The 26,658-nt window shown below is 38.0% G+C and overlaps 1 protein-coding gene across 9 annotated transcripts in view; it reads left to right on the plus strand.

The window, feature by feature from the left end:
- Positions 1-26,658, plus strand: part of TANC2 (tetratricopeptide repeat, ankyrin repeat and coiled-coil containing 2) — a 376,540-nt gene that overhangs the window by 128,209 nt on the left and 221,673 nt on the right. For all 9 annotated transcript variants that reach the window (XM_036899778.2, XM_057501594.1, XM_057501595.1 and 6 more), the window contains exon 3: positions 6,908-6,979. In XM_036899778.2, the coding sequence (XP_036755673.1) occupies positions 6,908-6,979 (72 nt within the window). The remainder of the gene's footprint in view (positions 1-6,907; positions 6,980-26,658) is intronic.

Below are 26,658 nucleotides of genomic sequence, written 5' to 3' on the forward strand. Positions count from 1 at the left end.
ACAATTTCATGTCATCTGCAAATAGTGACAGTTTGACTTCTCCTTTACCAATATGGATTCCTTGTATTTCTTTTTTTTGTCTAATTGGTGTGGCTAGGACCTCCAGTACTATGTTGAATAACAGTGGGGAGAGTGGGCATCCCTGTCTTGTTCCCCATCTCAGAGGAAAAGCTTTCAGCTTTTCACTGTTCAGTATGATATTGGCTGTGGGTTTATCATATATGGCCTTTATTATGTTGAGGTGCCTGCCCTCTATACCCATTTTGTTGAGAGTTTTTTTCGTGAATGGATGTTGAATTTTGTCGAATGCTTTTTCAGCATCTATGGAGATGATCATGTGGTTTTTGTCCTTTTTGTTTATGTGGTGGATGATGTTGATGGATTTTCAGATGTTGTACCATCCTTGAATCCGTGGGATGAATCCCACTTGTTCATGGTGTATGATCCTTTTGATGTATATTTGAATTCGGTTTGCTAATATTTTGTTGAGTATTTTTGCATCTATGTTCATCAGGGATATTGGTCTGTAATTTTCTTTTTTGGTGGGGTCTTTGCCTGGTTTTGGAATTAGGGTGATGTTGGCTTCATAGAATGAGTTTGGGAGTATTCCCTCCTCTTGTATTTTTTGGAAAACTTTAAGGAGAATGGGAATTATATCTTCTCTGTATGTCTGATAAAATTCTGAGGTAAATCCATCTGCCCCAGGGGTTTTGTTCTTGGGTAGTTTTTTGATTACCGCTTCAATTTCTTTGCTGGTAATTATTTGGTTTAGATTTTGTGTTTCTTCCTTGGTCAGTCTTGGAACGTTGTATTTTTCTAGGAAGTTGTCCTTTTCTTCTAAGTTTTCCAGCTTCTTAACATATAGGTTTTCACAGTAGTCTCTAATAATTCTTTGTATTTCTGTTGGGTCCGTCGTGATGTTTCCTTTCTCATTTCTGATTCTGTTGATGTGTGTTGATTCTCTTTTTCTCTTAATAAGTCTGGCTAGAGGCTTATCTATTTTATTTATTTTCTCAAAGAACCAGCTCTTGGTTTCATTGATTTTTTTGTATTGTTTTATTCTTCTCAATTTTATTTATTTCTTCTCTGATCTTTATTATGTCCCTCCTTCTGCTGTCTTTAGGCCTCATTTGTTCTTCTTTTTCCAATTTTGATAACTGTGGCGTTAGACTATTCGTTTGGGTTTGTTCTTCCTTCTTTAAATATGCCTGGATTGCTATATACTTTCCCCTTAAGACCGCTTTCGCTGCATCCCACAGAAGTTGGGGCTTTGTGTTGTTGCTGTCATTTATTTCCATATATTGCTGGATCTCCATTTTAATTTGGTCATTGATCCATTGACTATTTAGAAGCATGTTGTTAAGCCTCCATGTGTTTGTGAGTCTTTTTGCTTTCTTGGTACAATTTATTTCTAGTTTTATACCTTTGTGGTCTGAAAAGTTGATTGGTAGGGTTTCAGTCTTTTCGAATTTCCTGAGGCTCTTTTTGTGGGCTAGTATGTGGTCTATTCTGGAGAATGTTCCATGTGCACTTGCGAAGAATGTGTATCCTGTTGCTTTTGGGTGTAGAGTTCTATAGATGTCTATTAGGTCCATCTGTTCTAGTGTGTTGTTCAGTGCCTCTGTGTCCTTACTTATTTTCTGTCTGGTGGATCTGTCCTTTGGAGTGAATGGTGTGTTGAAGTCTCCTAAAATGAATGCATTGCAGTGTATTTCCTCCTTTAGTTCTGTTAGTATTTGTTTCACATATGCTGGTGCTCCTGTGTTGGGTGCATATATATTTAGAATGTTTATATCCTCTTGTTGGACTGAGCCCTTTATCATGTCCTTCTTTATCTCTTGTTACTTTCTTTGTTTTGAAGTCTATTTTGTCTGATACTAGTACTGCAACACCTGCTTTTTTCTCCCTATTGTTTGCATGAAATATCTTTTTCCATCCCTTGACTTTTAGTCTGTGCATGTCTTTGGGTTTGAGGTGAGTCTCTTGTAAGCAGCATATAGATGGGTCTTGTTTTTTTATCCATTCAGTGACTATATGTCTTTTGATTGGTCAATTCAGTCCATTTACATTTAGGGTGATTATCAATAGGTATGTACTTATAGCCATTTCAGGCTTTAGATTCATGGTTACCAAAGGTTCCAGGTTACTTTCCTTACTATCTAAGAGTCTAACTTAACTCACTTAGTATGCTGTTACAAACACAATCTAAAGGTTCTTTTCTATTTCTCCTCCTTTTTCTTCCTCCTTCATTCTTTATGTATTAAGTATCAGAATCTATACTTTTTCTCTATCCCTTGATTGGCTTTTGGGATAGTCAATTTAATTTTGCATTTACCTCGCAATCAGCTGCTCCACCCTCCCTATCGTGGTTTTACTACCTCTGGTGACAGCTATCAAACCCTAGGAACACTTCCATCTATAGCAGTCCCTCCAAAGTAGACTGTAGAGATGGTTTGTGGGAGGTAAACTCTCTCAGCTTTTGCTTATCTGGAAATTGTTTAATCCCCCCTTCAAATTTAAATGATAACCTCGCCAGATAAAGTAATCTTGTTTCCAGGCCCTTCTGCTTCATGGCATTAAATACATCATGCCACTCCCTTCTAGCCTGTAAGGTTTCTGCTGAGAAGTCTGTTGTTAGTCTGATGGGCTTTCCTTTGTATGTGGTCTTATTTCTGCCTCTGGCTGCTTTTAACAGTCTGTCCTTATCCTTGATCTTTCCCATTTTAATTACTATGTGTCTTGGTGTTGTCTTCCTTGGGTCCCTTGTGTAGGGGGATCTGTGGATCTCCATGGCCTGAGAGACTATCTCCTTCCCCAGATTGGGGAAGTTTTCAGCAACTACCTCCTCAAAGACACTTTCTATCCCTTTTTCTCTCTCTTCTTCTTCTGGTATCCCAATAATGCGGATATTGTTCCACTTGGATTGGTCATACAGTTCTCTCAATATTCTTTCATTTTTAGAGATCCTTTTTTCTCTCTGTGCCTCAGCTTCTTTGTATTCCTCTTCTCTAGTTTCTATTTCATTTATTGTCTCCTCCACCATATCCAACCTGCTTTTAATACCCTCCATCGTGTTCTTTAACGATTGGATCTCTGACCTGAATTCATTCCTGAGTTCTTGGATGTCTTTCCGTACCTCCATTTGGATGTTGATTATTTTTATTTTGAACTCCCTTCCAGGAAGAGTCACAAGGTCCATATCATTTAAATCTTTCTCGGGAGTTGTATTAACAATTTTACTCTGGACAGGGTTCCTTTGGCATTTCATGTTTGTATATGGCGCCTTCTAGTGTCCAGAAACTCTGTTCTGGTGCTGCTGAGCCCCTGAAGCAATGTCAGGGGTCGCAGGGGAGTGGTACTGGTGCCTGGGGGTAGGAAAGAGCTGTTCCCCACCTCCTGGCTGCTGTGCCTGTCTCCACTGCCTGAGCCAGTGGGCCAGGCACACAGGTATAAGTTTTTGTCCCAGAGCAACTGGATATGGATCCCTGCTTTCCACAAGTGGCTGGAATCCCAGTCTCCCCAGGAACTCTGCGTGTATTAACTTTCAACCCAGTAGTCATGCAAGTCTCATGAAAGCACCATGAAATGTAGGTTTGGCCTCCCAGAGCAGATCTTCGGAGCTAGGTATTCAGCAGTCCCAAGCCTTCCACTCCCTCCTTGCTCCGTTTCTCTTCCTCCTGCCAGTGAGCTGGGGTGGGGGAGGGGCTCGGGTCCTGCAGAGCCTCAACTCTGGTACATTACCGGTTCGCTGAGGTCTGCTCTTCTCTCCAGGTGTGTGCAGTCTGACGCTCCTCTTTCCTGTTGCTCTCTCAGGATTAGTTGCGCCAATTAAATTTTCTAATTGTATCCCGTTTTAGGAGGAAGCCTCTGTGTCTCCTCTCATGCCGCCATCTTTAATCTATTTTGATAAAATGAATCTTTATTCCACAATAATTCAGAACTTCATAGTGGTTTATCTTTTTTATCTTTTGTAAGACCTGGGTTGTTTGACCTGTAGAATTTCCCACAGTCCAAATTTTGTTGATTGGGCACTCAGGAACAATTGGACATTTTCCTCTATTTGCCTTTGCTTTTCCTGAAAACTAATAGCTAGATTCAGATGTTTGACTGGACTCAGGTTTGATTGTTTTGGCAAAATTGTAGTTATGTTCTTATCATCAGGAGGCATATAGTATCTGGGTTGTACTGTTTTACTCTTTCTTGATGTTATTAGCCATGGATCTGAATGCCTGCAGGACTATTAATTCATTACAAATTGTGAAATAGTAATATTCTAATTCTGTCTTTTGTTTCCCATTTTATTTTTTGGAATAATTTTTATACGGAGAACTCTCTTACACTCTTTGGCTACCAGTACAGTTTATATAGGAAATATAGAATGAATTGCTTGATTCTTTCCTTTTATTTCCCTGGTTTTCAAGATAATGAACTGAGTCCCTGTCAACTTCGAAGGTGACTAGTTAGTATGGTGGTCTTGTTTTTTAAACACCATTATGATGTCAGGGCCAGTGAGGGCTTTTTCACTGAATCTTTTTTGATACAACCCTAGTTGGACTTTTCTTTGGTAGCTTCCTTACTGTTGGATATGTCAGGCTGTTCCAGGCTTATCCAGTACATTTCCTTTACTAAACCAGTTTTTTTTAAGAAATCTTGGTTTCTCTTAATGGACAATGGCATTTCAAGATCACAATCTGGGCACTAGGGATGATCAGTGCTGCTCTGTCAGTCACTATGTCTAGGCATATTCAGTGGATAGAGCTAGGGTATACCTGTGATTTATAAGATCATACTGCTGTTTCCAATACAGATTCAATACTGCAGAGTTTTTAACTACTTCCATATTATTTCATCTAAAGTTCTTTTTTCCACATTGAGAATTCCTGTTCTCAAGATGACAGTGTTATAGTGTCCCATAATTACTCATTTGCTTTATCCCTCTATATAAATACAGTGGTCTTGTTGCAGGTCGAGTTTGTTCTACACAGATCTTTTCCCTGCCAAAACAAAGAATCGAAAAGCGGAAACACAATAGCGAAGCAGAGCGAAAGTTTTATTTGAATACACTCCAAGAGAGGAGGGGCGGGAGTCAAAGTAGACAAAAGCCTCAGTCTGTTAGGTGGGAGGCCTTTACATTACATTCTGGCTAGGAGGTGCCTAAACGTTGATCAATAAGGTGAGGTTATTTGATTGACGGGTCCATCTATATAGCCACCCCTCTCAGTGCGCTTGTCCTTTCTCATGATGAGGTGTGGTTTGGACAATTCTTAGTTTTGTTCATTGCACCGCATTGGAATCTGGTTGGGACGAGTTTGGCCTGGTTCTAAAAGGAAAGGAAGTTACCTCCCTGCAAAACCTTTGTTGTCTTCATGTGGGACCCCCTACACGGGCCGAGTTTGGGTGTTTTTTCCTTGAACATTATCTTCCCTTTCTCTGGCTGCTCATGTCTGTCTTTCTACCTAACAGTCTCAGAACATTACTACCACTAATTTTGATACTGAAATCAAAATTTTTATGTTTGTCTATGCTTTCTCCATTCTCCCCCATTTATTTATGGTTTTGCTATATCTACATCGTCAGATCTTACAGACTTTGCATACTATAATCACTCCACTTAAAAATCCTCATTTAGTCTTAATTCTACAATCGATTTTATATTTAATGCCCACCACCAGTCCTTATTCTGATGTCTCTTGTAGTCACTTGGTTACTTAAAGTTAGTTCTCTAGTAGAGCTAAGAAGATCTCATGGGGACAGTGTTCCCTGGGTTCTTGATAACTGTTTGTTTTTACTATTTATACTTAAAGGTAGTTTTATTGGATGTAAAATCTTTGGCTCAAATTTTCTTATTTTGTGTGTTTTAAATAGATTATTCCATTTTCTTCTATTATTTTCCTCTTTAAAAGTCATGTAATGTTTTTACCTAAATGCCTGAAGGTCTTTATTCCTTTTTTCTTTAAAGTCTAATCATTTTAGTTGAAAATGTCTTGGTGCATTAATCTAAGTTGATGAGCTCAAGTACACGAGTGCACTTGCAATATGTAGTTTTAAATATATATATATATATATATATATACACACATATATGTATACATGTATTTATACACAACTATATATATTACACATAGACACTTCCTGGAAAGTTTTCTTATAGTTCTTAGTATTCTATTCTCTGGTTTTCTTCTTTAGGGACTCCTATTTTTATTCTTATGCTGAATCTTTTCTGCCTGTTTCCCATATTTTTCACCTTCTTGTAAATCCTTTTTGATTTCTTTCTTCTTTTTTGAAAATTTTTTTAAAGATTTTCTTCCTTTTTACCTTCTGTTTCTTTTAAGATTTTTGGTTATGTTTATTTATTCTTGTTTCTTGTAGTTTAGTCTTCATTACTGAAACGATTTTTGTTTTGTTGAGAATTCTTCCTTGGTTTGTGTCTCTTCATTTCTGAGTTTTTCTGATTCTGATTTACATTGGTCTTTCATAAAACATGTAAATGTAATTTTTATTATAGTAAAACATTCAACTATGGGATTATTTGATGTACATTAGACAAATGAGCAGCTTTAATTAATTTAAATATTGCTTTAAATCAAGGCTTCTAAAATGGAATTTCATGAATGAACTTCAGAATTGGTAACATTGCTTCATTATATGCGAAGCAGAGTGTGTATGTATGGGGGTAGGGAAAGAACATCTTCACTTTCTTTAGATTTTCAAAAGGGAGTGTAAACCATCCTCACAAAAACAAGGTAAGAACCTTTGGTTTATAGGAAAATTTCTTATATATGTTAATGATTGAGATTATAAGAAATGAAAACAAACGATATTGTTGTTTTAAGATATAGTTGGCACCAGAGAAGATATTACATCAGTTTCATTACCTATTTGCTTATGCTCCTCTAATTTTATGCAGACGGAGGGAGCGAGGAACCACAGGATCGAAGGCAGTCAAGTGTAGACTCTCGCCAAAGCCGCTCTGGGCAAGGTAAATTTTCATTTAATTCATTATTAAATAAAAAATAATAGATATCAGCTGTTACTTTCTAGTTCTTAATCTAAGGACTCGGGTTTTCATTGGGTCTAGTTTAGATATTCTAATTTCTCCTTTAAGGCTTTAAATGTTACAGTCTGAAAGTTCTCTATGATAGCATTTATTCAAGATGAAATAAAGAATAGCCTCATGTCATTTTAACAATGATACTAATGTTTTGAGTAACCTTGGAGCATTATGGTATATGTCTGGATATCACTTTTGGAATATAACCAAAAATAAATCTTTAACAGTGACATTTATATTATCACATTGGTATCTTAAAATTTTGTCAATACAACATTTGTTGTCTTAGCTCTCTCAGAAGAAAAGTTTTTTGATTATAATTGCTGTCTTAAATTGGGATCTTCTTACTTATTTTCCTTTTCTGTTTAAAATTCCAAACTAGATAAAAATATTCTGTGTAAGTGAGATTTCAGCTATGCCTTCCCTAACTTATTTAAAACAGCATGATTAGTACCCCTACATTCCTTTTTCTTTATAGTACTTATTACCTTTGTGTTTATTTTCTGTCCAAAACTAGAATGAGTGTTCCATGATTACAGAGGGTTTTGTCTGTTTTGTTCATTGCTGTATTTCAAGTATTTACTGAGTAAGTATTTTTGAATGAATAATCTCAAAGACAGTGAGAACTGAGACCCCCAACTGATTATAAATTTCAGGAAGTCATAACTGAGTATGCTTTTTAGAGAATCTTCATTACAAATAAAATAAAGCTTAGATTTACAAATGTGCAGTGTTTCAATCATGTAAAAGCTCCTCATTCATTTATTCCATAATCCTGTTCCCTTTTTTCAGTTTTTCAGTTTGGCTGTTCCCAAGTTTTAGAGTTGGGATATTTATAAAATATCTATAAAATTATTCTTTGTAGAGTAAAAAGAGGAGCAATATATTTCGTTTGATTTGGAAGTTTTTAAGCGCTAGTACTTACTCATTTTTAAATAATATGCATGTATTACAAATATGTCAGGAATTTGTCTAATTTTTCACCTTTCTCCCCCTTAAACTTACTTTGTTATTAAAAAAATAAAGAAAATGAATTGTAGTATATAAGTTTATCAAATCAACACATTATACACCTAAAGCTTACGTAATGTGTGTCAGTTACATCTCAATAAACTTAGTTGGGGGTAGAAAATGAGCTTATGTATTTAAAATCCTAAAAATAAAATTAGTATAAATTAATGGAAAAAATTATACCAATCTTAATTTTTTTATTTATTTTATTTTTTATTTTATTCATTTTATTATCATTAATCTACAATTACATGAAGAACATTATGGTTACTAGATTCCCCCCTTCACCAGGTCCCCCCCCAACAAACCCCATTACAGTCACTGTTCATCAGTGTAGTAAGATGCTATAGACTCACTACTTGTCTTCTCTGTGTTGCATAACCCTCCCTATGACCCCCCACACACATTATACATGCTAATCATAAGGCCCCCTTTCTTTTTCCCTGCCCTTATCCCTCCCTTCCCACCCCTCCTGCACAAGTCCCTTTCCCTTTGGTAACCTTTAGTCCATTCTTGGGTTCTGTGATTTTGCTGCTCTTTTCTTCCTTCAGTTTTTCTTTGTTCTTATACTCCACATATAGTGAAATCATTTGGTACTTGTCTTTCTCCGCCTGGCTTATTTCACTGAGCATAATACCCTCTAGCTCCATCCATGTTGTTGCAAATGGTAGGATCTGTTTTTTTCTTATGGCTGAGTAATATTCCATTGTGTATATGTACCACATATTCTTTATCCATTCATCCACTGATGGACATTTAGGTTGCTTCCATTTCTTGGCTATTGTAAATAGTGCTGCAATAAACATAGGGGTGCACCTGTCTTTTTCAAACTAGGCTGCTGCATTCTTAGGGTAAATTCCTAGAAGTGGAATTCCTGGGTCAAATGTATTTCTATTTTGAGCATTTTGAGGAACCTCCGTACTGCTTTCCACAATGGTTGAACTAATTTGCATTCCCACCAGCAGTGTAGGAGGGTTCCCCTTTCTCCACAAACTCGCTAACATTTGTTGTTGTTTGTCCTTTGGATGGTGGCGATCCTTACTGGTGTGAGGTGATATCTCATTGAGGTTTTAATTTTCATTTCTCTGATGACAAGTGATGTGGAGCATCTTTTCATGTGTATGTTGGCCATCTGAATTTCTTCTTTGGAGAACTGTCTATTCAGCTCCTCTGCCCATTTTTTAATTGGATTATGTGCTTTTTGTTTGTTGAGGCATGTGAGCTCTTTATATATTTTGGATGTCAAGCCTTTATCGGATCTTTCATTTACGAATATATTCTCCCATACTGTAGGGTATCTTTTTGTTCTATTGATGGTGTCCTTTGCTGTACAGAAGCTTTTCAGCTTGATATAGTCCCACTTTTTCATTTTTGCTTTTGTTTCCCTTGCCTGGGGAGATATGTTCATGAAGAAGTCGCTCATGTTTATGTCCAAGAGATTTTTGCCTATGTTTTTCCCTAAGAGTTTTATGGTTTCATGACTTACATTCAAGTCTTTGTTCCATTTTGAGTTTACTTTTGTGTATGGGGTTAGACAGTGATCCAGTTTCATTCTCCTACATGTAGCTGTCCAGTTTTGTCAGCACCATCTGTTGAAGAGACTGTCATTTCCCCATTGTATGTCCATGGCTCCTTTATCACATATTAATTGACCATAAATGTTTGGGTTAATATCTGGGGTCTCTATTGTGTTCCACTGGTCTGTGGCTCTGTTCTTCTGCCAGTACCAAACTGTCTTGATTACTGTGGCTTTGTAGTAGAGCTTGAAGTTGGGGAGTGAGAGCCCCGCCACTTTATTCTTCTTCCTCAGGATTGCTTTGGCTATTCGGGGTCTTTGGTGTTTCCATATGAATTTTTGAACTATTTATTCCAGTTCGTTGAAGAATGTTGTTAGTAATTTGATAGGGATTGCATCAAATCTATATATTGCTTTGGGCAGGATGGCCATTTTGACAATATTAATTCTTCCTAGCCAAGAGCATGGGATGAGTTTCCATTTGTTAGTGTCCTCTTTAATTTCTCTTAAGAGTGTCTTAGAGTTTTCAGGGTATAGGTCTTTCACTTCCTTGGTAAGGTTTATTCCTAGGTATTTTATTCTTTTTGATGCAATTGTGAATGGAATTGTTTTCCTGATTTCTCTTTCTATTAGTTCATTGTTAGTGTATAGGAAAGCCACAGATTTCTGTGTGTTAATTTTGCATCTTGCAACTTTGCTGTATTCCGATATCAGTGCTAGTAGTTTTGGAGTGGAGTCTTTAGGGTTTTTTATGTACAATATCATGTCATCTGCAAATAGTGACAGTTTGACTTCTCCTTTACCAATCTGGATTCCTTGTATTTCTTTTTTTTGTCTAATTGGTGTGGCTAGGACCTCCAGTACTATGTTGAATAACAGTGGGGAGAGTGGGCATCCCTGTCTTGTTCCCCATCTCAGAGGAAAAGCTTTCAGCTTTTCACTGTTCAGTATGATATTGGCTGTGGGTTTATCATATATGGCCTTTATTATGTTGAGGTGCCTGCCCTCTATACCCATTTTGTTGAGAGTTTTTTTCGTGAATGGATGTTGAATTTTGTCGAATGCTTTTTCAGCATCTATGGAGATGATCATGTGGTTTTTGTCCTTTTTGTTTATGTGGTGGATGATGTTGATGGATTTTCAGATGTTGTACCATCCTTGCATCCGTGGGATGAATCCCACTTGTTCATGGTATATGATCCTTTTGATGTATATTTGAATTCGGTTTGCTAATATTTTGTTGAGTATTTTTGCATCTATGTTCATCAGGGATATTGGTCTGTAATTTTCTTTTTTGGTGGGGTCTTTGCCTGGTTTTGGAATTAGGGTGATGTTGGCTTCATAGAATGAGTTTGGGAGTATTCCCTCCTCTTCTATTTTTTGGTAAACTTTAAGGAGAATGGGAATTATATCTTCTCTGTATGTCTGATAAAATTCTGAGGTAAATTCATCTGCCCCAGGGGTTTTGTTCTTGGGTAGTTTTTTGATTACCGCTTCAATTTCTTTGCTGGTAATTATTTGGTTTAGATTTTGTGTTTCTTCCTTGGTCAGTCTTGGAAGGCTGTATTTTTCTAGGAAGTTGTCTATTTCTTCTAGGTTTTCCAGCTTCTTAGCATATAGCTTTTCATAGTAGTCTCTAATAATTCTTTGTATTTCCGTTGGGTCCGTCATGATGTTTCCTTCCTCTTTTTTGATTCTGTTGATGTGTGTTGATTCTCTTTTTCTCTTAATAAGTCTGGCTAGAGGCTTATCTATTTTATTTATTTTCTCAAAGAACCAGCTCTTGGTTTCATTGATTTTTTTGTATTGTTTTATTCTTCTCAATTTTATTTATTTCTTCTCTGATCTTTATTATATCCCTCCTTCTGCTGTCTTTAGGCCTCATTTGTTCTTCTTTTCCAATTTCGATAATTGTGATGTTAGACTTTTCATTTGGGATTGTTCTTGTTTCTTCAAGTGTGCCTGGATCGTTATATACTTTCCTCTTAAGACTGCTTTTGCTGTGTCCCACAGAAGTTGGGGCTTTGTGTTATTGTTGTCATTTATTTCTATATATTCCTTGATCTCTATTTTAATTTGTTCGTTGATCCATTGTTTATTTAGGAGCATGTTGTTAAGCCGCCATGTGTTTGTGAGCCTTTTTGTTTTCTTTGTAGAATTTATTTCTAGTTTTATACCTTTGTGGTCTGAAAAGTTGGTTGGAAGAATTTCAATATTTTGAATTTTGCTGAGGCTCTTTTTGTGGGCTAGTATGTGGTCTATTCTGGAGAATGTTCCATGTGCACTTGAGAAGAATGTATATCCTGTTGCTTTTGGATGTAGAGTTCTATAGATGTCTATTAGGTCCATCTGCTCTACTGTGTTGTTCAGTGCTTCCATGTCCTTACTTATTTTCTGCCCGGTGGATCTATCCTTTGGGGTGAGTGGTGTGTTGAAGTCTCCTAGAATGAATGCATTGCGGTCTATTTCCCTTTTTAGTTCTGTTAGTATTTGTTTCACATATGCTGGTGCTCCTGTGTTGGGTGCATATATATTTAGAATGGTTATATCCTCTTGTTGGACTGAGCCCTTTATCATTATGTAGTGTCCTTCTTTATCTCTTGTTACTTTCTTTGTTTTGAAGTCTATTTTGTCTGATATTAGTACTGCAACCCCTGCTTTCTTCTCACTGTTGTTTGCCTGAAATATGTTTTTCCATCCCTTGACTTTTAGTTTGTACATGTCTTTGGGTTTGAGGTGAGTTTCTTGTAAGCAGCATATAGATGGGTCTTGCGTTTTTATCCATTCTGTTACTCTGTGTCTTTTGATTGGTGCATCCAGTCCATTTACATTTAGGGTGACTATTCAAAGATATGTACTATTGCCATTTCAGGCTTTAAATTCGTGGTTACCAAAGGTTCAAGGTTAGCCTCTTTAGTATCTTTCTGCCTAACTTAGCTCACTTATTGAGCTGTTATATACGCTGTCTGGAGATTCTTTTCTTCTCTCCCTTCTTATTCCTCCTCCTCGATTCTTCATATGTTGGGTGTTTTGTGCTGTGCTCTTTCTAGGAGTGCTCCCATCTAGAGCAGTCCCTGTAAGATGTTCTGTAGAGGTGGTTTGTGGAAAGCAAATTCCCTCAGCTTTTGTTTGTCTGGGAATTGTTTAATCCCGCCATCATATTTAAATGATAGTCATGCTGGATACAGTATCCTTGGTTCAAGGCCCTTCTGTTTCGTTGCATTAAACATATCATGCCATTCTCTTCTAGCCTGTAGGGTTTCTGTCCAGAAGTCTGATGATAGCCTGATGGGTTTTCCTTTATAGGTGACCTTTTTCTCTCCAGCTGCCTTTAAAACTCTTTCCTTGTCCTTGATCTTTACCATTTTAATTATTATGTGTCTTGGTGTTGTCCTCCTTGGATCATTTCTGTTGGGGGTTCTGTGTATTTCTGTGGTCTGTTCGATTATTTCCTCCCCCAGTTTGGGGAAGTTTTCAGCAATTATTTCTTCCAAGATACTTTCCATCCCTTTTCCTCTCTCTTCTTCTGGTACCCCTATAATACGGATATTGTTCCTTTTGGATTGGTCACACAGTTCTCTTAATATTGTTTCATTCCTGGAGATCCTTTTATCTCTCTCTATGTCAGCTTCTATGCGTTCCTGTTCTCTGATTTCAATTCCATCAATGGCCTCTTGCATCCTATCCATTCTGCTTATAAACCCTTCCAGTGTTTGTTTCATTTCCGTAATCTCCTTTCTGTCATCTGTGATCTCCCTCCGGACTTCATCCCATATCTCTTGCATATTTCTCTGCATCTCTGTCAGCATGTTTATGATTTTTATTTTGAATTCTTTGTCAGGAAGACTGGTTAGGTCTGTCTCCTTCTCTGGTGTTGTCTCTGTGATCTTTGCCTGCCTGTAGTTTTGCCTTTTCATGGTGGTAGGAATAGTTTGCAGAGCTGGAACGAGTGACGGCTGGAAGAACTTCCCTTCTTGTTGGTTTGTGGCCCTCTCCTGGGAACAGCGACCTCTAGTGGCTTGTGCTGGGCAGCTGCGCGCAGACAGGGCTTCTGCTTCCTGCCCGGCTTCTATGGAGTTAATCTCCGCTGTTGCTATGGGCGTGGCCTGGCTCGGGCAGCTGCTCCAAAGTGGTGGAGCCCCATTGGAGGGGGAGCAGCCCGGAGGCTATTTATCTCTGTAGGGGGCCTCCGTGCTCCCTGCAGCCCAGGGGATTAGCGTCCCCAGAGATCCCCGGATTCCCTACCTCTGGAGTAAGTGTCCCACCCTGCCCCTTTAAGACTTCCAAAAAGCACCCGCCAAAACAAAACAACGACCACAAAAAAAAAAAATTTTTTTTAAATTAAAATAAATAAATAAATAAATAAATAAATAAATAATGGCCGCTCCTTTTTCTTTATTCTCCGGTGCCAGCCTCAGGCATCGGCTCACCGGTCTTGCTGCCCTGTTTACCTAGTATTGGGGTCCCTATCCCTTTAAGACTTCCAAAAAGCGCTAGCCGAAACAAAACAGGAAAAAAAAAATGGCCGCTCACTTTTCTTATGTCCTCTGGCACCAGGCCTCTGGTACCCTCTCACCATTCTTGCTGCCCTGTTTCCCTAGTATCTAGGGCCCCGCGCACGCACTGTGTCTGCGCTCTGGTCCGGATGGCTGGGGCTGGGTGTTCGGCAGTCCTGGGCTCCGTCTCCCTCCCGCTCTGCCTACTCTTCTCCCGCCGGGAGCTGTGGGGAGGGGTGCTCATGTCCCGCCGGGCCAGAGCTTGTATCTTACCCCCTTTACGAGGCACTGGGTTCTCGCAGGTGTGGTTGTGGTCTGGATGTTGTCCTGTGTCCTCTGGTCTTTATTCTAGGAAGAGTTCTCTTTGTTATATTTTCATAGATATATGTGGTTTTGGGAGGAGATTTCCACTGCTCTACTCACGCTGCCATCTTGGCTCCAGGACCCAAATATTCTGATTTTTAAAGGAAGTTCTTAGACATTAATACCATTAGACATTGTGATTGCAGATTTCAAAAGCTTTCAGAAGTATTAGAATACTGATGTTTAGGAAATCTCTGAAAAAGTTGAACAAAAGGACACATTATAGAAAAGAAGTGAGAAATGTTAAGAAACTTAAGGACCAGTCCAGGAGTTTCAATATTTGAATAATAGTCATTCCCAAAAGAAAGAACAGAGAAAATGGAAAAGAATTCATCAACAAAATGAAAAGAGAATTTTCTTGAACTAAAAGAACATCAAGTTCCTGAAAAGCCATACTGTGTTTTCTCTACAATGGTTGAACATAAGCACAAACGAAGACACATTGTGGTGAAATTTCAAATCAGTGGACCAAAGAAGAACTTTCATGCTTCCAGAGAAGAAAAAAACTTGTCATGTCATGTAAAAAGTAACAGGAATAAATTAGCATTGGACTTCACAGTGGGAACATTAGAAACTCAATGAGAAATGGAGCATCACTTTCCAAATTCTGAAGGAAAATAATTCCAACCTTAGTATTCCATATTTGTTGACACTATTAATCAGATAAAAGAATAAGATGTTTTAAGACATATACCCTTTTTTTGTTTGTTTTTTGCCTGCCTTGTACTTTTCCTTAGGAAATTTTGGAGTATGTGATGCATCAAAATGAGAAAGTGAGCCAAATAAAAGAAAGAAATTGGTTACAGGAAATAGGAAATTCAACAAAGTAGAAAGGTAAAGAAAACATCACGATGATGATGAAATGACAGGGAGAGAGGGCAACTAAAACAGATTGTAGTAAATTAGAAGCCTCCAGAAGAGTAATCTTTAGGAAAATGAAATTGATAGAAACCTGGTGCATTTAATTAGATTTACAAGTTTTAGACAACTGACAAAAGTCTCAGGGTTGAATTTGTGATAAACACTTAAGATAATAAGTAGAAAGAGTTCTAAACTCGAGGGAAAACAAGTAATGTGTAAGAAAGAAGATTACAGAATAAGTCCTTAGTCCTTTGGTCAGTGTCTGGGGTAGCTGGTGTCCATGTTGTAACCTCCAGTAATAAATTTACCAGTTTACTCCAGTGTGGTATAGATAGTTGATTTTATTTGGACCATATCATGGTGTGGAAGCAGTGCTCCAAAGCAAGGTGAACAAATCTGGCCTGGGTGGCCTGTTTTTGTACAGTTGCTAGATATGATTTGCTAAGACCATTTAAATTATTTTTATATCCATCTTCATGTGGAATACTGACCTTTAGTTTTCTTGTCTTACAATGTCTTGTCTGATTTTGCTGTCAGGGTAATGCTAGCTTTATAGAATAAGTTGGAAGTTGAGGGGTATTCCACCTTTTCAAATTGCTGGAATATTGTGTGTAGAAGAAGTACCTTAAATGTTTGATAGAATTTCTCAGGGTAGTCATCTAGGCCTGGAATTTTCTTTGCGGAGAAGTTTTAAAATACAAATTAAGTTTCTTTAAAGAAATATAGGACCATTTAAATTATCTGTTTCTTCTTGAGTAATCTTTTAAAATCTGTTGAATCTGTAGTGGTGCCACCACTCTCATCTCTTATATTGGTAAGTTGGGTACTATTTTTCTCTTTTTTCTGATCATTCTGGATAGAGATATGTAAATGTTATTCATCTCAAAGAGTCAGTTTCAGTTTACATTCATTTTCTGTGTTGCTCTTCTGTTTTCTATGTCATTGACTTCTGCTTTGCTCCTTTTATTTCTGCTTCCCACATTGCGTTTAATTTTCAGTTCTTTTTCTACTTTGTTAAGGTAGAAGCTGAGGTCATTGATATTCAAACTTTGTTTTCTAATAGAGGAATTTTAGTGCTACACATTTACCTCTATATTTCTTTAGCTGTATTCAGACTTTGATGAGTAGTGTTTTCATTTTCATTTAGTTCAAAAGATGGTCTAGCTCTCCCTTTGATTTCTTCTTTTAGGAAGAGTCATAAGGTCCATGTCATTTAAATCTTTCTCTGGAGTTACATTAAGTTTACTCTGGACCAGGTTCCTTTGGTGTTTCATATTTGTATATGGTGCCCTCTAGTGTCCAGAAGCTCTACTCTCTGGAGCTGCTCAGCCCCTGAAGCAGTGTCGGAGGTCGCAGGGGAGCGGTATTGGTGTGGGGTGGCGGGTGGGGCGGCAGCTGTTTACTGCTTCCCAGCTGCTGTGCCTGTCTCCACTGCCTGAACCAGTGGGCTGAGCACACAGGTATAAGCTTTTATCCCAGAGCAGTCAGATATGGATCCCTGCTTTCCACAAGCGGCTGGAATCTCAGTCTCTCTAGGAATTCTGCCTGTATTAGCTTTCCAACCCCGTAATCACACAAGTATTATGAAAGCACCATGAAATGTTAATTTGTGCTCCCAGACCAGATCTCCGGAGCTAGGTATTCAGTAGTCCTAGGCCTTCCACTCCCTCCCCGCTCCATTTCTCTTCCACCCGTTGGTGAGCTGGGGTTGGGGAAGGGCTTGGGTCCTGCCAGGCCGGACCACAGCTTTGGTAGTTACCCTGTTCTGTGAGGTCTGCTCTTTTCTCCAGGTGTATTCAGTCTGGTGCACTCCTCTTTCCTGTTGTTCTCTCAGGATTAGTTTGACCAACTATATATTCAAATTGTATGCAGTTTTAGGAGGAAGCCTCTGGCTCACCTCTCACACCGCCATCTTTAATCCTTTCTTGATTTCTTCTTTAATCCATGTGTTATTTAGAAGCATATTCATGTAGTTTCCAAACATTTGAGAATTTTCCAGATATCTTTCTTATGTTGATTTCTAATTTAATTTCACTGTGGACAAAGAACACAATTTTTATAAGTTGATCACTTTTTATTGAGACTTGTTTTATGGCCCAGGAAATTCTCCATCTTAAATGTTCTGTGTGCACTAAAAGAGAATGGCTGCTATGCTTATGTGGGGTAGAAGGTTCTGTAAATGTCAGTCCGGTCAAGTTGATTGATAGTGTTGTTCAGGTCCTCTATATCTCTGCTGATTTTCTTTTTTTATTATTATTAAGGTATCATTGATATACAATCGTATGAAGGTTTCACATGAGCAACATTGTGGTTACTACATTCACCCATTTTATCAAGTCCCTCCCACACCCCTTTGCAGTCACTGTTCGTCAGTGTAGTAAGATTCTATAGAGCCATTACTTGTCTTCTCTGTGCTGTACTGCCTTCCCCGTCACCCCCCTGCATTATGTGTTTTAATCATAATACACCTTAATCCCCTTCTCTCTCCCTCCCCACCCCCTTCCCTTTCATAACTGCTAGTCTCTTCTTGGAGTCTATGAATCTGCTGCTGTTTTGTGCCTTCAAGTTTTCCTTTGTTGTTACACTCCACAAATGAGTGAAATCATTTGGTACTTGTCATTCTCCGCTTGGCTTATTTCATTGAGCATAATACCCTCTAGCTCCATCTATGTTGTTGCAAATGGTAGGATTTGTTTTCTTCTTCTGGCTGAATAATATTCCATTGTGTATATGTACCACATCTTCTTTATCCATTCATCTACTGATGGACACTTAGGTTGCTTCCGTATCTTCACTATTGTAAATAGTGCTGCGCTATATACAGAGGTACATATGTCTTTTTGAATCTGGGATCTTGTTTCCTTTCGGTAGATTCCTAGGAGTGAAATTACTGGGTCAAATGGTATTTCTATTTTTAGTTTTTTGAGGAATCTCCATTTTGCTTTCCACAATAGTTGAACTAATTTACATTCCCACCAGCAGTGTAGGAGGGTTCCCCTTCCTCTTCATCCTCACCAACATTTGTTGTTGCTTGTCTTTTGGATGTTGACCATCCTGACTGGTGTGAGGTGATATCTCATTGTGATTTTAATTTGCATTTCCTTCATAATGAACGGTGTGGAGCATTTTTTCATGTGCCTGTTGGCCATCTGAATTTCTTCTTTGGAGAAGTGTCTGCTCAGATCCTCCACCCATTTTTTAATCAGGTTATTTGCTTTTTGGGTGTTGAGGCTTCTGAGTTCTTTATATATTTTGGATGTTAGCCCCTTATGGGATATGTCATTTACAAATATATTCTCCCATACTATAGGGTGCCTTTTTGTTCTACTAATGGTGTCTGCAGATTTTCTGTCAGCTTGCTCTGTCAGTTATTAGGAGAGGAATATTGAAATCTCTGACTGTAAGTGTGGATTTATCTTTCTTCTTGCAGTTTTAGCACACTCCCCATACCAGTGGTCATATAGTTAGAAAGGATTCCTCTCCTCTCAGGGATTTAAGTATCCCCTCAGCTACAGCTGCCTGTAGTGAAATAGAGCTTGCCTGGGGCCAGAGCTAGCAGACAAAAGAAAGAGAAAAAAGCCAGGGGATGTCCCCCACCCTCTTAGTCCCATAGGGAGGGCCCTACCCCAACCCACATTCATACTCTAACCAGAAAATAAGACTTGTCTAGTATCTTTCTTTGTCCCTGGTGTTCCACTTTGAGTGGAGTTCATTCAGGCTGGGAGTTTGGAAGTTACATTCTGTTAAGGTGTGGTGTGCTTGTTCCATTTCAACCCAGAACCAGAGCCCTAACATTTTATTACATTTTGTGTTTGCTTTTCTGGAGGGATGATACTAAAAGTATTTAATAATGAGTTTGTCATAGGTATCAACTAACCAGAACAGATGCCAGTCTATTAAGAACAAACAGTAACTTTAAACTACTGACATGCCTATATAGGTGCATAATGCATGATAATCTGCCCTTTCTGATTGTAGGTATAGTTTCTATTTCATATCTCTTCTCCAGTGATAATAACAGATGTGTAAAGTGAGATGTTTGGGCATGAGGGCTCTCTCTTGTGTGTTACCTACCTAGTTTGGACTCTGCTCTGTCTGAGGTGCAGTGGATTCTGACACAACCATACCCACACTCACTGCTGTAACCTCAGGGCAGAGACCTCTGATGTCCTCTGCTTATCAGATGTAGGACAGGAGATGGGAGATGGCCTGACTACTTCCCTGACGCAGATCATGCCCCACTCATTGAGATTGCTCCTTGGCACTTCCTCCTTCTTGCATCTCTTCTGTGCTTAAAACAGACCTGGAATCACTGTCATCTTTTGCAGTTATCCTCCCACACATGTTCTGGGCTATAATTTCCTCAATCCAGTTGCATCTAGTTTCTGTCTTCCGTGGATTTCTTAACTTCTCCTGTATTACTGCTTTTTGTTTTGTTTTATAGTGCTTTAAATTTTTTTTATTTTTAAAATAAAATATTCTGTCATTTCCATACCACCTATATTTTTGCCATTTTAGTCTGAATTGCCATCATTCCTTTCCTTAACTACTGTAATAGTGTCCTTACTTATTATTTCCATTCTTGCCAACATAGTTTATTTTCCATTTGATGGATATAGTGCACTTATTAAAACACATCAAATCATATATTTCCCTCAAACTTGAAAAAATTCTCCAGTGGCTTCCCATCACATTCAGAATAAACTCTTTATCATTTCCTACATGACCCTGAGTTGCCCTGTTCTTAAATATTCTAACTTGACATCCTCTCACTCCCTCCATTATCTACTTTGTTTAATCTGTGCTGGCCTTTTTGCTTAAACATATTAAGATTGTTTTCTTTGGAAGGCCTATACACTTGCTCTTTCTTGAGTGAGGGCTATAGATTTCTGCTTAAGTCAAAGAGTACTTCTCTGACCATCCTAAATACCCAGACCTAAACTTCACAGTACTTATCACTACCGGAAACTATTTATTTACCTGTTTATTATTGTCTCAACTACTAGAATATAGGTTTCAGTTAAGCAGAGATTTTTATCTTGTTCACCATGCTAGCCATAGAGCCCTTGCATATAAAAATTTGTTAGAATGAATGAAAATTTAGTACTTAGTGTACTTGGGAAAGTATGTGGTTGTGCCCAGGCCACATACTGATGCAGTATTTACTTTTATTACTTGAATAACTGGAAAAGCAAAGCACTGTGAGAATTTTGTTGAATACAGGTAGTTTGTCAGACTATCAGCTTTGCTGATTTGTGAAATGAGACTCTTGAAATATGACAGTAAAACTGATAGTGCCAAACTAACCTCAGTATGGCCTTCTAAGGTTGAGTGGTTATTTTCTGCTTTCCAGTGTAGCATATTGCATATAATTGAATGATATTATTTATATTCTTGGTCTTATTTGTCTGCTGGGTCTATTTTTCCTAGTAATCTAGGAGTTCATTTACAGTAACATTTTTGCATTTAGCAGGTGCCAGTGTCCTGCATTTAGGCCATCAAAGTGATAAAGGAAGCTTACCAATTTTAGGAATCCTGGTTCTGTGTTTTAGGAATTATGGGTTACTTCATCAGAACTGTTTTTTCTGTTGTTGTACTAGCTCCATTTTCTGCATCAAATACTCATTAGAGGTCATCTATATGCAAACAGAACTTACTTGGTTCTAAATATTAAATAAGTGCATGAAGCCAGTGTGATATAGTTGAAACTCAGTTTTGATTTACTTTTACAAAGATAGCATTATACAGGTATTAGGTTGTAATATACAAGATGTGTATTGGTGTAATGCCCATAACTAGCCCATGCTGGAAGGTGGGTATCTATACAGTGTTTGGCTCTGCATAATTCCCATTATTTGTAGCCACTTTCATTTGATTAGTACATGCTAACATGTCTCTAGTATGTCCTCAATTGTCAAACATGCTGTCTTCTGATTCTTTCCTTCCAAATGTGTAAAATGTTTAGTAGAAATGAGATGTTCATGTTCTTGATACACACACAGATTATTCTTCAGTCTGGTAGGTTACAAAGATTTCTTTATTAAACCAAGAGTGTTTTATATATAGAATGATAAGGAAAATTATTTGAGTATTCAATGTGTCATTTCTTTATCTCAGTGTAAGACTGTGTCTGGTATGGTATCACAAATGTACAGGATTGTTTTGTTGTTTTGATAGTTTATTATTCTGAAAATAAATCATTTAGCTTCCAACATAGATTGCTTTAGGAATAAAGGAAATCAAAATTTAATAATATATATGTTCCAGGCTCTGAACTAGGTGCTTTCACATAATCCTCATTTAATTCTCAGATTAATGCCGCAAAGTAGGTATTATTTTCAGTAGGACTATACTTCAGATTTTATATCCATCTACACCAAAACTTTGAAATCAGCTTCGTTGGTAACATGTATTTAGAACCTTTCCATTCTGATACTTAAATATAAATTTGTTGATAGTTAGATAAGACTTGGAAGAAAAGATCTGACCTTAAATAATAAATCCCTCTAAAGTGTCTTAATTTCTAGGTCTACATTTCTTCTGAGATACAACTTTTTGTTGATTTTTCTTTGTGTAACACTTTTTCCATAAAATTAAACTGGAAAGTGGCCCTGTCACCAACAATTTCTTATTGTCTTGGGATGCTAAGGATGTTTTAGAATGTATTTATATATTTTAGTCATACTTTGTATTTTTTTAATGTGAATTATAATAATTTTATTTAAAATTACTTTTTACCAAACAATGTAGACATTTAACAAGGATATATTAGGGCTGTTGCTTCTTCCACTCCCCTAAACTAACCAATATTAGCCACATTTCAGTCTTGGTCTTTCCATGTTTTCCCCTGAGCTCATGCAGGTATATGCAGGATGTGTATGTATGTGTATATATTAGTTTGAATATTTAAAAAAATAAAATGCAGTTTTAGTTTTGTTGTCCCAATCAACAGTATAGCATGGCCATCCCTCCAGGAACATACTTAAATTCTAATTTCTTAAAATCTATATAATAGTCCATAGCATAAGTAACCCATTATTTATTCCACCATTTTTTCACTTGTGAGTGTTCAGATTTTCAAAGTGATTCATTATAATTTATTTAGTAACACCTTAAGCTCTTGGAATATGCAACCCTAAGCACATTTTGTATTACGACATATTAAGACTCCTACTAACATTATGATAATTGACCTAGTTAACACCAGAAGCCATAGAAGCCAATTCTTGCTTCTCCATATTTATAGAAGAGAAGGAATAAGGCGTGACAACTAAAAAGGTTGGAAAAGGTGTGTTGGACATCTAGAAAGATTTTAATCTAAAATATCTGAATTTTTCTGGCAAGAGTAGTAAAAACCTTTTTGAAAAACTTCCTAGTTTTTTAATTGAAGTTTAGTTGATACACAATATTATTGGTTTCAAGTATACCATAGTGATGCAACAGTTAAACACATTATTAAATCCTCGCCCCAACTAGTGCAATTACTGTTAATATAGAAAGATGTTACAGAACCATTAACTATATTCTCTGTGCTGTATTTTCATCCCTGTGCCTAATTTATATTATGGTTTTGAGATTTTGTGCCTCTTTTTCCCTTTACCTATTTCACCCCCATCCTCCCTAACATTAGCCACTGGTCACTCCTCAGTGTCTATGAGTCCACTGATGTTTTGTTCATTTTAAAAAGTTTATAAATTTTAGTGGGGATCATAAACAGTTGGATAACAGAGTATGAGGAAGCAACCTATTAGTAAAGCCTGAGGTAAAATTATTATTGAGTAAATACATTTTTTGTTTTGTTTCATTTGAAGAATAGGTTGGATTGAATCAGCTTTATTCCTAGTGAGATATTGAAGAGCTGGTTCCCACAAGGGGGCAGACTAAGACAACTTGAAAATCTGAATACTATAAACAGTATTTATTTTAAATTCATAGTTGATTTATTAAGAAGGATGGGGAAATCATCCAGGGCTGGGGATGAATAGAGATATAACTGGCTGGCCGTCCCACGAAAAGTACCATGTATTAGAGGCCTCCACCTACCTCTCCTTTAGTGTGTGCATGAACTGTTGGCAGGCTGGACACTTGACTGTGGCTGTAGTCGGATTGGCCTTGGTGAGTGGAAGTCTGTATTGCCAAGCCCATTTATAAATTCCATCCCTGCTACCGTAGCCTATTTGTTAATGAGCCCTTTGGGTAAAGATAGATAGACAGACAGGCTGAGTCCCTCAAATAGGTCATCTTATCTACTGGGCTATTAAGCACCTTCTCTGCAGTTTCCTCTTTGGTAAGCATTCACATGGAACATAAATTGTTTTGTATTCTGTGCCCTTTCAAAGAAGTCTATCCATATGACTTACCCCAGATTTCCTTGTCAACCAGTTTTCTAATTATTCTTTCCAAATCCCTGAATATCCAGTCATACCATTGAACACTGTCCATGGGTCAGTATAGAACTGTACCTCTGTCATTTCTCCTCTGAGGCAAAATGAACAACTAACTATCCTGTTCAAATTTCTGCCACTAGAAGGATTTCCCTTCAGCACTGCCCTTCAGGACAAGCCCAGAGTGAGGCTGTAGTGCTGTTGTTTCCATGCAGCATGTCGTCATGTAGAGCTATCAGTAAACAAGCCTGGTTGTTTTTTTTTTTTACCTCAGTGAGATGGTCATAGAGAATTTCCTAGTCTGAGAGAAAAGAAGCAGAATAGCAGGAGTAGGAACTCTGGGCATCTGGGCCACTTGCTCATGTGAATTATTTATGCCTTTAGGATTTGCTCTGATCTGGTCTCCCCGAGACCCCTTCCTTTTGATGATGAAGTGTTACAGTACACACCCACCCATACTGCCTGGTTGGCTCAACAATGTGTAGTTCTGGTGGGCTGCCCAGGTCCAGTAGTAACATGGTGGCCATAGTCAAGCATTCATCTAAAGCCCTGTGGTAAGCCAAGAGATGATTTTCAAAAAAGGGTAACAGTTATTTGCATAGGATGGTATAGTTTTTTACAAAATACTAGATGTCTGTGCTGAGATTCACCTAAAGTTCTGCAATAACCATACAAGATCCCTATCTATCACAGATACTACAAGAAACAATAAATCTGGTGGCTTATGTAACCCAAGTGGCAAAACAGCTTTCACAGCAGCCCATATTTGTTGCAGAGCTTTCTATTATCCTGGCTTCTCTCACATCCAGCCGTCTTGGTAAATGGTTCATAGTAGCATAACCAAATGAGGTACAGGTTGCTTCAGAAATCCAAGGAGGTCTACGAGGCATTGTACCTTTCTCAGTAGTGAGAGAGTAGGTGCAGCAGCTCCACCTTGGAAGGGATATCCTGAATTGCTGAAGGCCATAGGTTTCACAGACATTTCTGCAATGAGGAAGACCTTTTAATTTTTGTGGGATTTATTTCCCACCCTCTGGCATGATGTGTATTGCCACAGTATCTAGATTTGTTGGTGTTTCCTATTCACCAAGTTTAATCAGCATGAAATTTTCAGTGTAGTAGGCCGGCATGGTACTTAATAGAATGGGAAGGCAGTTAAGGTCCCTGTGGATTACATTATTACTTAGAGCAGGATAATTAATAGGAGGTAGGTAGTGAAAATGACCCTGACAACTGAATGCATACTGTTATTATGATGTTCTCATACTCAGGTCAGCTACTACAGACCAAGTGCTAGGGATGTATTGATTTGGTTTAGCAACAAAATTACATCTAAAACAGGAGCTGCAGTGGGAGTCACAACCTGAATAAGTTTCAAAAATTTGCTGTCATTCTCCAAGATTTGACCATATTCTACACAGGCTGCACAGACAAGTTGAATGGAGATGTAGTAAGAGTCATCACCCTTGGTTCTTTCCAGTGTTTAGAGCATGGATCACACTTCTTACCTTCTACTCCAGAGACTAATTGAACTTGATTCTGGATATAGGTCTAGAACTTCATTGTGTAGTATGGTAGTCATTGCAGTGTAGCACAGAGAAGACAAGTAGTGACTCTGTGGCATCTTACTACACTGATTGACAGTGACGCAGTGGGGTATGGGGGGGACTTGATAATATGGGTGAATGTAGTAATCACAATGTTTTTCATGTGAAACCCTCATAAGAGTGTATATCAACAATACCTTAATAAAAAATAAATAACACACGAGTCATTGGACACCTGTGGCTGTTGAATACTTGAAATATGGCTGGTCCGAAGAAAGATGTGTTGAGATTTTCTCTTTCTGTTCATTTCAAGAATGTTTGCTTTTACTTGCTAAAGCATTATTCTAATAGTTGCTTTAAGGTCTTTGATTTTTAATTCTAACATCTCTGTGATCTCAGGAATGACATCTGTTTATTGACTTTTCCTTATCATGTTGAGATCTTCCTGTTCCTTCATATGCCATACAATTTTGGATTATGTCCTGGGCATTTTGAATATTATGATATGAGACCTTGTATTTTATTTAAATCCTAAGGAGAACATTGATTTTTGTGTGTGTGTCAGTGGCCATTTGACCAGATTATGTTCAGGACAGTTTCCTGCCAGCCTTCTGGGGGCTGTGGTTCCATTGTCAGTTCAGTTTTCGAAGCATTTACAGTACTATTTAAATCAGTCCCACATACGTGACCTAGTGTCCATGTTGGGATCAGAGTGGTGGTATGTCTTGTTGCTTTTTCTCAAAGCAGAGGGTATGCTGTTTAGGGTCAGACCCGTGCACACAATACTCAAAGATGAGTTCAGAAGCTTATACACAGGTTAGTTGTATTGTTTTGATTTCCCTCCACATCCCAGTCTCACCAACACATTCTAGTTCCCCAGGCCCTCCCTTCCTGGTACTCTAGTTTTCCCATTCTGCTGTTCAGTTCCTACAACTATGTCTGTATCCAGGTCAAGTGGTAAGAGAACAGAGAGAGAAAAAAAGGCAATGAGGACTTGTCTTACACCCTTGGGATCATGATTCCTGGAGTCGGAGATGAGGGTTCACTTCTCCCAGAGATTTCGGTACTGCGCAGTCACACTACTATCTCCATTGTGCCACCACCATGGAATTGCCTGGAGACTGGGATAGAAGAGAAAAGGAAAAAAAGGAATTTCCCTAGTGTCTAGATTTTCCCCTTTCTTGCCCCTCACCAGCAAAGGAGGGATTTTCTTTGAGCTTTTTCTTAGCTGGTGTACCCTTCTGCCTTTGAGTCCAGGCCAGGCAACAACTGAGGAAAAAACATGGTAAACTCACCACCACTTCAGCTCCTTTCCCAATCAGCCTGCTACTGTTTATTTTCAGAGTCCTAAAATAACTACAATATGCATGCTTATTGTTTGTGTATTTAAATTTTTAGAAATAGATTTTATATTTTAGAATAGTTTTAG

The sequence above is a fragment of the Manis pentadactyla genome, chromosome 4, assembly GCF_030020395.1.
Source record: "Manis pentadactyla isolate mManPen7 chromosome 4, mManPen7.hap1, whole genome shotgun sequence".
NCBI classification, from domain to species: Eukaryota; Metazoa; Chordata; class Mammalia; order Pholidota; family Manidae; genus Manis; species Manis pentadactyla.